At 50.8% G+C, this 14,939-nt stretch overlaps 1 protein-coding gene across 2 annotated transcripts in view; it reads left to right on the top strand.

The window, feature by feature from the left end:
• Nucleotides 1-13,020: 13,020 nt before the first annotated feature.
• Nucleotides 13,021-14,939, top strand: part of Sorcs2 (sortilin related VPS10 domain containing receptor 2) — a 378,161-nt gene continuing 376,242 nt past the window's right edge. For both annotated transcript variants that reach the window (XM_087909089.1, XM_087909090.1), the window contains exon 1: nucleotides 13,021-13,569. In XM_087909089.1, coding sequence (XP_087765215.1) covers nucleotides 13,078-13,569 — 492 coding nt within the window. In that variant the 5' untranslated portion in view covers nucleotides 13,021-13,077. The remainder of the gene's footprint in view (nucleotides 13,570-14,939) is intronic.

Consider the following 14,939-nt stretch of genomic DNA (forward strand, 5'->3'; position numbering starts at 1 on the left):
AAAGCCACAAGAGTCTGGCTTTTCATTGTGGATGTTTTTAAATTGATAATTTCCTTATTTATCATCTTGAGTCAACTTGGATACCGTGAGTATATCCAGAAATGCACCTGCTTGTCTTTAGTTCCTTGATTAATCAACATTAAATCATGCCATCTTCCTTTTTCTCCCCTTCACCACTTTCTTTCCAGAATACAGCTCAGGCTAGTCTCAAACTCACAATCCTTCTGCCTCAGTCTCTTGGTTGTGCAGTTGCTAGCCTGCCCTGCTGGCCTTGGCTCTCCTTAAAGAACTTATGACCCATCTAATTTCTGTTTGACTGGTAGTGATGTCTCCTTTTTCATTTCTGTTATAACTTTTGTTTGTGCTTCTCTCTCTCCCCCTTTCATTTGGTTAAAAGTTTATCAATTTTATGATACTTTTAAACATTCCCTTTTGTTTTTTTTTTTTACTGATTTCTCTGTTTTTCTGCTTTCTACTTCTGACACAGGTGTTTAAAGGTATAGACTTCTTCCTAAGCACTCTATAAATTTTCATCAACACAGACCTCAGCTTCAGCTGGACCTTGGTAGCAGCCTGGGCCAGGATGACATCCTGGCTCTGGGTGGAAGAAATGGCCACTCAGGTGGGAATGGTTCTGGCAGCCGTGTGGCTGTTGGACACCACCAAGGCCTCAGGTTGAGACCCCAACCCTGGGCCCCTATGTGACCATTGGTGTCAATGCAGGACTCGAACTTCTGCTCAGACCCAGCTGCAGTAGGACCATTGACCCAATATTGACTTCGGCAGCAGATGAGTCTGGATGTCACCATCGCCCCCAGAGGCAGTATGATTCCGAGACACCAGCAGGGTTTTTGACCTCCGGTGTTGCATAGCCTTCAATGGTAACAGGAACATCAGACATCAGTACAGACCCTGGCTGTAGTGGGACCATGAACCCTGACGTGCCCGCCCCCCCCCATCGTCATGTCATTGAGTAGCCATGTAGGCCACTCAGATCCAGATGCATCCTGGTCCTCAGACACAAACCTGGACTCAGAGAGCTGGTTTGACCCTGGAGCCATGATCATGGTGCTCAGTGGCAACTGGAGCCATATATGTCAATCTGGGCACTGGCCGCTAAAGGGCCACAGACCCAGACATTGCCCTTGGCAGCAGTCCGGGCCTGGATGATACCCTGGCCCTGGTTGGTGGCATGACTCCCTGACTCCACCCAAGTCCCAGGCTCTGGCCCAGATCCGGGGCCTCTATATAGGCCCTAGTGCCAACCTGTGCCACCATTGAACTAGAGTTCAGCATAGATCCCAGCTGCAGCTGGGCCATGGACCCAGATGTGGCCTCAGGTGGCAGCTTAGCCTGGATTGACGTCCTTGCTCTAAGTGGTAGCTCTGAGCACTCAAGTCAGGATGGCTCTGATGGCAGCTTGACCCCTGGACACCTACGAGGTCACAGGATGAGACTCAGATCCCCAGGTTTCACATGGCCTTTGGCGGCACTGTTGGGACATGGACATCAGCATAGACCTCAGCTGCAGTAGGACCGTGGAACCAGGCATCCTCCTCGGCAGCAGCCTAGGCCTAACTGACATCATGGCCCCAGGTGACAGTAAAGGTTACCCAGATCAGTATGGCTCCAGAGGCATCATTACTCGTGGACCGGAACTTGGCTCTAGGAGGCAGCCTAGCCCGCTGGAATCAGCATGGCAGTCGGCAGCAACAGTCCCAGAGATGCACGCATGACTCTTGGCAGCAGCCTGATCTGGACATCACCATGGTTCCTTGCGGCAAGCAGACCTCTCTCCTCAGTCTACTCCTCACTGCTGTCACAACGGATCCAGGTGGCAAGCTGGCCTCCAACATCTGCCCATTCCTCTCCATCCGCCTTTCTTCCTTTATGTGTCCTTCTGCACGGCGTATGAACCATTCTGCTTCTCTCTCCCTCCCATTCTCTGCCCCATATTTCCTTAAAATGATGGGGCCCACATGCCTGGGGCCATTAAGCGCTGGGTGGGCCCTGGCTGTTTTTCCACCAGCCTGGGCCTAAGGAACTGGACTGGCTTTTTTCTTGCCTGCCTGGGCCTTGAGGGTCCCAGCAGGCTGGGCTGGACCCCATCGGAGCAGATCTGCATCAGGTGGGCATGGCTGTCTCCCCGCCAGTCTGGGCCTGGGCTGACTTTCTTCTTGTCTACTGGGGCTTTGAGGATTCCTGCAGGCTGGGCTGGACCTGTAGTAAATATTTTTTAAAGATTTATTTATTTATTATGTATACAGTGTTCTGTCTGTATGTTTTCCTGCATGCCAGAAGAGGGCATCAGATCTCATTATAGATGGTTGTGAGCCACCATGTGGTTATTGGGAATTGAACTCAGGACCTCCAAAAGAACCATCAATGCTCTTAACCTCTGAGCCATCTCTCCAGCCCGTATTAAATATTTTTAATGTCCCACTTTATTTCCTGTTTTTTAAAAAGCTTGTTCTATGTCTCCTCGATCCAAGTTATAGTCATTTGAGGGGAGAGAAACTCCCCTCCGTGTAAGACTGGGCTATAGGGAAGCCTATAGGGCATTTTCTTAACTAGTGATTGATGGGGGAGGGGTCAGCCCATTGTGGGTGGTGCCATTTCTGGGCTGGTGGTCCTGGGTTCTATAAGAAAGCAGACTGAGCAAGCTATGGGAAGTAAGCCAGAAGGAGTACTCCTTCATGGTCTCTATCATCGGCAGAAGCTCCTGCCTCTGGCATCCTGTCCTGTTTGAGTTCCTGTCTTGACTTCCTTCCGTGGTGAAGAGTTATTTGGAAGTGTAAGCCAAACAAACCTTTTCCTCCCCAAGTTGCTTTGGTTATGGTGTTTTATCACAGCAGTAGTGACCCTAACTAGGATACTAGTTAACCAGGACACTAGTTAACTAGGGCACTAGTTAACCAGGAGTTATAGTCTTGAATAATCTGTGAACTAAAAGCACTTTTAACTTGTCATATCAATGCTAACTTTTTAGGTTTATCTCAGTGTGTCTCTCTTCTTCCCCATCTGTGTGCTAGCCTTATTGCCTATATCTTTAAAATAATAACAGAGAAGTCTGCAATTGAGAGTATTTCACATCAACTTTCATTCCGTTACTTCCTCCCTCCCTCCCTCCCTCCCCCCTCTCCCTCCCTCCCTCCCTCCTTCCCTCCTTCTCTATCTTCAGCAAAGCATATCAAGGAATTCTACCATTTTTTAATTACTTCTTTAATACACTGCTGTTTTTTCCTGTTGTTCTTTCCACTTTCATTTTGATAGGATAGTTTTTCTGGGTACTGACTTTTTTAGTTGACGATTTTTTTTTTTAAATAGCTATTCTACAGCCTTATGTCCTACCCCCTGCAGTGCTGTTAATTATATTATTGTTTCTCAATATATGATGAATTGTTTTCCTCTTGCTTCTTTCTTGGTTTTCTGCCTTTCCCTTGTTTGGTTGTGATGTTACAATGTACTCATTTCTTTAACCTGTATGGGGATAGTAAGATTGCTTAGACATTCAAAAGTTTACTTCAGCTTAGAAAAATTTTGTCATGTTTCCTTTATGTATTCTTTCTGCACCATCCTCCCTCTCCACTTGTCTAGGGTTCTTACTTAGGAGTTTCTGTGTGGATGCTGCCTCAGAGGCAGCCGAGGACGATCTGTTTTCCTCCCTGTGTCTTTGGTCATGAAGTCTTTATTGCTTCAATTCCATTGATTTTTCTGTTCACTAAGATCTGTTGTTGAAGCAGTTCAGTAAATTTTCCGTATTATTGTACTTTTAATTTTAGAAATTTTGTTTCTTTAATATTGTTTTTCCTGTCTTTATTGAGACTCGATTTATTGATTTATGGTTGTCAATAACAATCTGTGTTCTTGTTGGTATGCTTCTTGCCAAGCACTATATCTGGAGGCCTCCAGATACTTCCCCATTCCTGTAGAGAACAGATAGCATTTCCTTTTCTTTGTATTTCTTGTGTTTTGGTAACACATAGCATCACACATGGTAACTACCGTCATGGATGCCTGCACTAACTGTGGTGTTCTCTCTTTGCTATGTTGCTGCTGGTGCTTGGGATATTTCTTTTTCTAAACTGAATTTTTAAGGCTGGCCCTTGTGTCTTATGTTTGCATAGCTCAGAAACCAGGCTAACCTCAGTCACTTAGGCCTAGTCAGCCTTCTATACAGTGCCAAGGGCTTTGTGTGGGAATGGAACATTCAGAATGCATACGTGTCCAGTCTGCCTGGCCGCTTCCTCTTGCTGGAACTTTCGTGCTTGCTGTATGTCTTACTCAGCCTTAGGATCAGCTAGAACCCAGCACTAGCTGGAGTCCGCTGCAGACTCCACCACACCAGTGCACAGCCATGCTACCTACCCCACCTCTCAAACTTCACTTCCAGCATCAGTACCACCCGAACAGGCATGATGCTCTCAGTTCTAGATTTTGGGGTTCACCTTCAGTGCTACAGGTGCAACTCCTGCTACCTGTTTCATGGGAAAGGATCCCCAGGTGTGCCCAGCAGGAAAGGGAATATGGGGCCGAAGCTCTCAGGCATAAACCTCCCCAGTCTGGAGTACCGTCATGTGATTCCACAGCATGGAGATACTACCTCCATCAATCCTGTGCAGCTCTTGAGACGGTTTGCCAGCCTCACAGTTGATCGTAAGTATGTGTGCTGCATCCCGGAGGGGTGTTTCTGAATAGAAAGTGCAGAGGCGAGAGCCTTAGGAAAGATGAAGTGGGAAGCAGTGACTGAATATGAGGTTGAAAGGTGTCCTGGCTGAGGCTGGGTAAAATGTCTTTTAGTGAAGGAAGGACAAGGTGGCATCTCTCAGGGGAGCGAGTTCAGGATGTCAGAGGAGCTCTGACTCCCAGCTCAGGGCTCTTTCCTTAGAGCACATTGCTGTCTACAGCAATAGTTGTTGCTGAGAAGTTAAGGTCTAGAAAACAGGCACATCTACTTGTCCATTCTCCATCATCCTTTCATCCTTACCCATTGCTCATCCATCCATCCATCCATCCATCCATCCATCCATCCATCCATCCATCTGTCCATCCATCCGTCTGTCCACACACCTACCTATCCATTATCCATCTATCTACCCATTCACCTACTCACTCATAATCTGTGCATCCACCCATTTACCTACCTATCTTCCCATCCATTTACCTAACTATACCTGCAGCTACCCATTATCTATCTATTCATTCATTTATACATCCATCTACCCGTGCATTTCTCCAGCCATCCATCTATTTATTCATCCATACACCCACTCACTTATTCATTTATTTACTCTCCCACCTTCCCATTTACTCCTACTTATCCATCCATCCATCCATCCATCTACCATCCATCCATCCATCCATCCACCCACTCAGCCACCTACCTTCCATCCATCCATCCACCCACCTACCATCCATCCATCCATCCACCCACCTACCTTCCATCCATCCATCCATCCATCCACCCACTCAGCCACCTACCTTCCATTCATCCATCCATCCACCCACCTACCTTCCATCCATCCATCCATCCATCCATCCATCCATCCATCCATCCATCCATCCAATTTCTCTACCCACCTCAGAATGCAAGTATCTGATATGGTGAACAAAAACTGGATATTCCATGACTCAGTCTCAGACTGTGGACACTTTTCCTAGCCTCACAGGTGCAGTTTGAAGACACCTGTGCCTGTCCACTAGTTTTCATTAAAGAAGGTGTTCTGAGGAAAACAGAGGTTTGGTTTTTTTTTTCCTTTTTTTTTTTTTTTTAACGAGACAGGGTTTCTCTGTAGCTTTGGAGCCTGTCCTAGAACTAGCTCTTGTAGACCAGGTTGGCTTCAAACTCACAGAGATCCGCCTGTCTCTGCCTCCCGAGTGCTGGGATTAAAGGCATGTGGCACTACCGCCCAGCTGGAAAACTGAGTTTTAATTAACCCCCAAGCTGAAACTGTTCAAACCATTCTTTTCCACCAAATTTTTACGATGAGAATTCTTAAACCTGGAAACAGTTTAAGTTGGCATCAATCTCATTTTGAGTAATTTGGTAGCAAAACCAAATTAGGTAGAAATCCTAAGATTTCTGAAATGAACCGAACAAGAGCACCGCGAGGCCCCTTTCCAGATGCCTACGAGAATGGAGGACTCTGGAAGACTCCTTCAGAGAAATCTAGAAGGGGGAGGTTTTGTGGTGAGCGCCAGGCCTGTAGTGTGCCCAGACCTCGCCAACTGCTCCTGTCCGCCAGTGTGGGAACCAAGAGGCAGGGGAGGGTGAGGATGCTCTCTCTAAATGAGACAGGAGCTTTGCACTAGTTCCTGAGTCTTCTCTCAAAGTACCCAGACAACCTCTGAGTGCTCCCTATTCAGTCTTCCCATTGACCTCCAGCAGTCATGAGTCCCTAGACAGAGCCTTGGAAGAGCAGAGGGTGCTTCCTGCTTGGTCCTCTCGTCCATCTCCAGCAGTCACGAGTCCCTTGTGGCCCTTTGAAGAGCTCCTGAGCTCTCCCTAGGGGGCAGTGATATCAATGCCTACATGATGCCCCGTGCTCTGTGTCTCTCAGCCTCCCACGCCAGCCCCAGCTTGTGTCATGCGAATAATGGAGGGGACTCCTAGGTTCCACGTTTCTGGAACATCTTGAAGTTCACTGGCTCTCTCTTTCCTGTCATATGTGATCTCAAAACCACAGACTTTGGGAAAGGATAAAATGAACTTTTCTTGGGATACACACTGAGACTGAGGCCAGTTTGGCATGATAGTCCCACCTGACTTCTCCCAACTCGCCTGCCCCAGGACAACTCACAGACACTTTAGAAGCTGCACAGAGACACACTGGTACCGTCGTCACACAGGCGTGTTCCAGAGGGAAGGGAGCCATCATGCCCCAAGCCCATAGGGTCTCCCATCTGCTCTCTTACTCTTACCCTGTATGGTTCAGTTCCTGGGGCCTCCCCCTTCCCTTCTCTACACGCCTCTCCTCTTGCTCACATCTCACTGCCCCTAGCCTGGACCCTTGTTCTGGCTGCTCGGCTCTCCTTTCCCTCCAACCTTTAGAGGCTGCCAGCACTCACTTTCTGAATCATAGATCTGACCATGTGATTGCTATTCGTAAAAACACTAGAAGGTTCACTTTGACTTCAGAATAAAGCACAGGCATCTTAGTATGGAGACCTGAAGACTCTGGGTCTGTCTTCCTGGAGGCTGGCCTACACCAAGGGGCCCTACTGCTGCTCTCTGGGCAGCCTGGGCATCCCTATCCACTCCTGTGTACCTGTGGGTGTGGTGTGGTGGTAGTGGTATGTGTGTATATGGTATGGTGTATGTGTATATGCATGGTGTGTGTGTGTGTGTGTGCGTGTGTGTGTGTGCTTTGCTTCTACTGGGTCCTGACTCATCATTCAAGACCTGTACACTAGTATTTTTCTCGGATGCCAGCACCTCAGGCAGAATAAATCCTTCTCCGTCTTCCTTCAGCCACATTCAGCACACATTTCCATAATGGCCTGTGTTCTCCAGGGTGTTTGCAGCTGTTAAACAGAAATAAAGAGCTCCAGGGTCAAAAAGTTGGGGAAACAATGGGATTAAGCAAAGTCAGAGAGGATTTTAAGTTGCAGCATCTTGCAGCCCTTAGTGGGCAAAGTTACATGACTTCTTAAGAGGGGCAGAGTCAGCAGCAATTTCTGTCCGAAGAGTGCCCAGGGACTGAGGATCTCTAGAGTCCTAGAGAACTCGTCCTCTCTTTTGACAGATGGACAAACTTGGAGGGGATGCTGCAAGGATGAAGCATGCTTCTGTGGGGGTGGGGGAGGGGAGAGTGGTGGTGGCAGGATGTGGGTGTGGGTGTGCAGAGCACGGTGCCCAGTAGATGTGACTGCAGGGCAGGTGTCAAAATGGACTCCACATCATAGGGATGTCAGTGGGACAGCCTAGGGCTATCCCTCTAGTGTCCTAAAGAGGACATTTCAGCAGCACAAATGGCAGTTACTATTTTCTAAATGGTCTTTGGAACATGGTGCAGGAGCTCGTTTATATGCATGATAAGTGGGACTCCACTGTGATTGGGGGCTGGGCCTCCTTAAGAGGCAGTTCTAGTAGGCAGTCCTTAGGCAACCTGGGATGTGCCCTGGGAAGTGATGCGGGAGTGTGTGCACATGTGTGTATGCACACGTGTGCGCATGTATCAGGTGTGCATACCACATGTACTAAACCTCTCTCTGCTTCCAGGCTTGAACTCTTGTCCCTTCTCACTCTTCATGGTCTGAGTGGCTATCAGCATGTAAGCCCAGGAAGGCAGGGATTTTGCCTGGTTAGTCTCCTGCCATCATTCTGGGGCCGTATATGGTGCCACACACACCAGGTGCTCAGTAAACACTTAGTGAACGGATGAAGTGAACCTGTTCCTTTTGCAGTGCATTAACTGTGCCTCTCGTCAGCACCAGGACCTGGCTGGTCTGCAGAAGGGTGTTCCAAGGGTCAAGGAGCCCCTGGCTCCACCACAAAGCAAATCTTTTAAAATTCAGCACAGCACAGACCTGCAGACTCCACCGCTCTCCCATCTCTACTTTCTTTATTGGCTTACCAAGGTGCCTGTTCTGCCTCAGACTCTAGCTCCTGATCCCAGCTAAGGATCTGACCCACTGCTGTCCCTCCTGCCTTGCTCTGTTGCCCCTGACAACCTGATAAGGAGATGCTACACTTGATCTTTCTGGCTCAGAGCTATTGTTTTTTATCCCTGGGAGATGTCTCTGTTACTCACCACTGCCAGAGACAGCTGAAAGATATGGGGTGTGCCCTAGGGACCTCCCTCTTGATCGAGTCCCTTGTTGCATGTGGCACTCACTCTTGGGTTTCTAACCTGTCTCTGAGATTGACCCCACTTGGGACAATGCATGGTTTCAAGTTTGTCACATGTATAAAGATTAAAATATCACCAATAGATACCTTTGACAACTTAAGAAAGCTGTGACTTTTGATGTGAAAGTGCAATGATCAGAGAATCCCTCCTCTTTCTGGAACACAATGAGTGTGAAAAAGATAGCCTCCCTCCTCTTTCTGGGACACAGTGAGTGTGCAATGGACAACATCCCTCCTCTTTCTGGGACACAGTGAGTATGCAATGGACAACATCCCTCCTCTTTCTGGAACACAGTGAGTGTGCAAAAGACAGCATCCCTCCCTTTCTGAGACACAGTGAGTGTGTGATGGACAGCATCCCTCCTCTTTCTGGGACACGGTGAGTGTGCAATGGATAGCATCCCTCCTCTTTCTGGAACACAGTGAGTGTGCAATGGACAGCATCCCTCCTCTTTCTGGGACAAGTGAGTGTGCAAAAGACAGCATCCCTCCCTTTCTGAGACACAGTGAGTGTGTGATGGACAGCATCCCTCCTCTTTCTGGGACACAGTGAGTGTGTAAAAGACAGTCTCCCTCCTCTTTCTGGCACACAGTGAGTGTGCAAAAGACAGCATCCCTCCTCTTTCTGGGACACAGTGAGTGTGCAATGGACAGCATCCCTTCTCTTTCTGGAACACAGTGGAATCACAGGATTGGCAAGGGACAGGGTTTGCCACCAGAAATCCAGGGCTCAGCTGAGCCCTACTCTCAGTTGTACTGGGCCCCTAATATTTATCACTTTCTGAATCCTTTAACCTTTCTAAATTATTCTTTATTTTACCTTAAAATTTTGTTAGATTTGTCTTTTCTCCCTCTTCCTCTCTTGTTTTCTCCCCCTTTCTCTATTTTCTACCCCCTTTTTACTTTTTGGGGAGTGGGTAGTTGGGTCTTTCTATGTAGCCCAGATTGACCTTAGACCTGCTATCCAGATTCTTTGGTACTGGGGTTCCAGGTCTACACTGTCACCCCCATTTCCCCTGACTTCTTATAAAAATTTATCAGTGGGACCAGTCGTGATGATACATGCTTTTGATTCCAGTTCTTTGGAGTCAGAGGGAGGTGGATCACTATGAGTTTGAGGCCTACTTACCTAGTGAGGTCCAGGCCAGAGTAAGACCCCATCTCAAAAGAAGAAGAAGAAGGAGGAGGAGGAGGAGGAGGAGGAGGAGGAGGAAGAGAAAGAGGGAGAGGGAGGAAGAAGAGGAGGAGGAGGAGGAGGAGAAGGAGAAGGAGAAGGAGAAGGAGAAGGAGAAGGAGAAGAAGAAGAAGAAGAAGAAGAAGAAGAAGAAGAAGAAGAAGAAGAAGAAGAAGAAGAAGAAGAAGAAGAAGAAGAAGAAGAAAGGAAGTCATTGTTCAGGGTTGAATTTTAATTATGTCATTTAGAGCTGAGGTGGGCACTCATTTGGCACGTGCAAAGCCGTGGGCTCCATCCAGCACTGGGGGAAAAAGGTGGCGACAGTTGTCTGTACTGGAGGCACAGTAAGATCACCCTAAGAGCTTAAGATGACTGAATGCTGGGGTTCCAACCTCAGAAAATGTGAGGCTAGGAGTGAGACCCAGGTGTTGCAATGTTCCTCAAGTTTCCCAGGCAAATCTAAAATGCAGCTTGGGACACTGAGATAGGGTTGGCTTTTAAGTTTGGGGTATATGAAACCTACCAGAGTATGTGTTAAGACCTAGGCCTGGGGTCATACCCGGGGTCTTTAGTTTTTTCTGGGTGGGGCCAGGAGCCTGCATTCCTCACCAGTTCCCTGAAAACACAGTACATGCTCACCCGGGCACTGTATTGTAAGAAGCACAAGGGCCAGACAGGCTGGACTTGTTTGACAGCTGAGACATCGGAGGACCAGGTGGAGGTGCAGTCCCTGGGGAAGCAGGACACTGAATTGTCAGGGTCCTGTGCTGCGACCCATGGGAGCTTCCTGTGGGACACACTCCCTATTATCTATGATGTGTGAATTTTGTGAGTGAGTCCACCTAGAGCCAGGATGGCCTACAGTGGACATTTAGGATCAGATCCTGAGGTCATTGTGGCACTGACTCCCAGAACCTTCCCTTGGAGCATCTGCCTAGTGTCGCTGTCTGTGAGGCTGTGAGGTCCAAGGAGCAAGATCAACCTTTGATCCTCTCTGGGGCATGGAGCAGGGAGCAGAGTTATTGGGGAGGGTGTCTGAGGCAGGCTTCATTTCAGGACCTCTGTATTTTAAATACAGGAGCTTTACAACCCTGAAGAGGATTGCGGTTCTCTGATTCCCTTGGAGGGCTGGTTCCGAATCATAGTTCTTGTATATGCCTCGATCTGGAGGCTGATGCTAGGCTTCATGAAAGGCACCCCTATGGCCCTCACATCCCCATGTCTGCTGAGCCTCTGGCTACCCTGGCATACATTGCCGACAGTGCTCCCTCTTTACTGTAGCCCGAGACTCAGATGTGATGCCTAGAGGCGGTCAGTCACTTCTCTCCACCGTCCCCACTTCCCTACATCACTCTCCTGGACCTCTGAGCCCCCAAGTCTTTGTTCTGGGTCTCTGAGGAAGGTGAATGCAAGGAAGTGGGAAGTGCCTGGAAGTGGGGTGACAGGTCTGCAGAGTTTGCCTCTGTTCTCTCCTCTGTTCCAGCCCCCCACGTTCTCTCTCTAGCCCTTTGGGGGAGTTGCCTTTGGGTCTCTGTGCCTGTCCTCATTGCCAGGATGGCGGCTATAAAAAAGCAATAATCTCACTCCCCCTTTTCAAACACTCCAGCCGCACTCTCTCAGTCTCTGAATACCAATTGAGCTACTCCTGGGCACGCCAGTGGGATCACCACTCAAGAGCTCTTCCCTCTGCCAAAACAGCACCCGTGGTGGCTGTGGCTGGCTCCCTCTTGACACTTGCTTCCTTGGTTGACAGGTCTATGTTACTTCAAAATAAGTGGGGCATCCCCGACTCCTGCTCCCTCCACCCTGCATCACACAGCAACTTTCTTTTTTTCCTGGGTGCCAGCTAGCAGCTGAGCTAGTTAGCATCTGTCTATCCAGCTGGGCCCATTCCACAGGAGAAGGCCTTCTTGGACACCTGGCAGGGGCTCCAGTCCTGCTCAGCCCAGGGCCCAGGGGCAGTCCTGACCAAGTGGCCTCTGCTGCTCAGGAACTCCCGGAGAGGGCACTGGAGCCTCAACCTTGGTAGCAAGCTCAGAGTTTGCTGGGGACTTTGTCCTCCACTTGTCTTGGTTCTCTGCAGTGAAGAGACCCAGAAGGCAGTGTGGTGTGACCCGGATCTGAGCTGGAGAAGAGAGGAGGCAAGGCTCACCTGCACTCCTGGCCTTGTTTGGAGGGCTTCTGCTTTATGCTCTCACTAGCCGGTCTAGATGGCAGAGGGACTGGTAGTGATGGCTGCTTTCATAAACAAGGAATGAAAGCGGCCAAGTGACTTTGACTGGGAACTTAGTGGGCTCTGGATCTAGTTTCTACGTGTTCTGTTGTGGTCTGCACCATCTGGCTGGGACCCCTCTCTTCTCTGTCCTTCTGGCCTGGATACCCCTACACAGGTGTAGTCTCCTGCTCAGGGGCTCTCCCTGGGGGTGGGAGATAAAGCCCGTGCCTGAGATATTTGTTTGGTCTTGGGGTGACACCCCAAGGCTCCTGCACAGTCCTTAACTTCTTGGAGCATCTCTGGTTTTCGTAACTCTCAGGCATCCCCCCCCTTGAACCTGTCCAAAAGCGCCCAGAGGAGGCGCTCTCACCACTTTTGCTGATGGGCAGCTCTGAAGTTGTTTGGCCTCTAACCAGGCTACTTGGGTGTGGCCTGTGTTTCTTTGTTGAACCCCGTTGTGCCCCCAAGTGCCTGGAACTTCGGCTGGCCAAGTGTAGAGGCTCTATAACTTACCGAGAAAGGCAGAGAGAATGGAAAGAGGGAGGAAGAGGAGGATCTAGGGTGAGTTTGGGAGTCACTGTGAGGGAAGGAAGGGGGTCTTGGAGGTGTGACTGCGCTCAGGACATCCTGGTCTGGCCCGACCCAAAGCTGTGGTGGCTCGCGCGCAGCCGGCAGGTGGCGGTGTTCCCTTGGCTGCGTGGCGGCTTTGAGTCCCCTCCTCCCGCGCTCCCTCCCTCCCGGCTCCTTTCTCTGCGCTCTTGCTCCAGCTCCCAGCGCCCTCCCGCTCTCCCGGCCGCGGTGTCGCCCGCACCGCACCGCCGCTGCTTACCGGCGACCATGGCGCACCGGGGAACCCCAAGCGCCCCGAAGCGTCCTGGCCTCACCGTGCTGGCTCCGAGCTCCCATGCTCCGCCGCCACCGCGCTGGCCGCGCTTGTGGCCGCTGCCGCTGCCTCTGCCGCTGCCGCTGCTGCTGCTAGTGCTGGTGGCTGCCTGCGGGGCGGCGGGGCGCTCCCCCCAGTCCGGGAGCCTGGGTCCCAGCGTGCAGGTCACCCGGCTGCTGCACGCGGGACACCCGAAGTCCGGCGTTCGCGAGGATCCTCACACACGAGGATCCGAGCCAAGCGCTCCGGGTCATGGTCCGGGTCTTGCTTCGGGTCCCAGCGCAGATGGCGTCCCAGCTCCGGGCAAGGGGCGCAGGGCGCGGGCGGCGCCCGTGGCCAGTTCTGCCTCGCGCGTGCAGGTCTCGCTCATCAGCACGTCGTTCGTGCTCAAGGGGGACGCGACACACAACCAGGCAATGGTGCACTGGACAGGAGAGAACAGCAGTGTAAGTGACCTCCGCGCGCCCCCTGCCCTGCCGGGACACCTGGATACTCAGGGAGACCACCACAGTCCCCTACTTCCGGACCACCCGCGGTCATCCCTGATGGGCATTCTTGACGACTTGGGGGACTCGGGTCACCTCGGCGGCGCCCCTACTGGCTTCAGGTTATGGGTACTTTTGGAAGGGTCCTCAAATTTGTGAGACTCAGTCTCGCTCATGTGGCATTCCCGGAGATCTGGGAACCCCAAACATCTCTAGCCTCTAGATCTGGGCTACCGGGAAGTCCCTAGAGTCTTTCGGATCGGGGCAGTATGACTCCAGGTCCTTAAGGGCCACCTGACTCTGTGCGGCGTGGATGGTGGGTCACCCACACACTGCACTGCACCTAGAGGCTCCAGCGTGCACCTCTGGAATTGCTGGCTCTGGAGTCCTTACGACCCGATCTACGCTGATTTTGGGGTCCAGGATATCCCTGTCAGTTTCATGCCCTGTTCTAAGATTCTTAATTCTAAGATTGTTCCTCGTCGTGTGTCCCACGGCTGTCTTTGATTCGCCGGGACTTATGGGTGTTTAACGTTATTTAACGTTGTGAGGTCTTCAGCGCAGTGTGCCAACTCCCTGCTTTTCTCCCACACCTCTCCCTCTGGCTGGAGAGCTCCAGCATCGTTCACCCTCTAACACCACCAGATCCAGGATCTAGACCCGTTCTTGTTTTGGTAGTGCACCTCAAGAGCTTTGTTGTACCTGGTTAAAGGCCATAGTCCCTTTGCCCCTCTGGGCAGTCCCAGGTGTATGCACACCAGTTTGCAAGTTTGTGCTATTCGGGGAAATGTGTTTTCATGAAGCTAGAAATCTCTCGTCAGTGGCCTGTCCACTATTCACTGTCCACGCACACTCTCCACTTACCCCCCCCCCCCCGCCCCCAAGTAACTGACTCCATCTCTTCTTTTTAATCTCCCAAGTTTGGAGGGCAATACATAGGACCAAAGACCCTGCATGTACTGGGGGTGCAGTGGGCAGGTCTCCTCTTTTGGTCGTCGGGGGCTGCAGACATTTTTACCCCTGTCCCATCTCCTAGCACTCTTGGTGACTGCTAGGAGGTTTCCATTTGTGCTGGAGAAGGGACAACCATGTGGCCTCGACTGGCCCAAAGCCCAGTCCTGCTGGCCCCTCCCCCACTGGCTTACAATCGAGGATGCAGGTGCCTTCCCTGGCCCCTAGTGAACGGCAACTCCGGGAAGACTAGCAGCCCTCAGAGGGCAGAGCTAGTGCTGTGGCTGCAGCTGGCCAGCAGGGGGCAGTTAGGGTGCTGATCAGAGTGTCTTAGGGAAGGTGGGTGCTTCTCCCTAAAAGGGTGTGGAGGTGTTCTGCTG

The sequence above is a fragment of the Myodes glareolus genome, chromosome 8, assembly GCF_982192425.1.
Source record: "Myodes glareolus chromosome 8, mMyoGla1.1, whole genome shotgun sequence".
NCBI lineage: Eukaryota > Metazoa > Chordata > Mammalia > Rodentia > Cricetidae > Myodes > Myodes glareolus.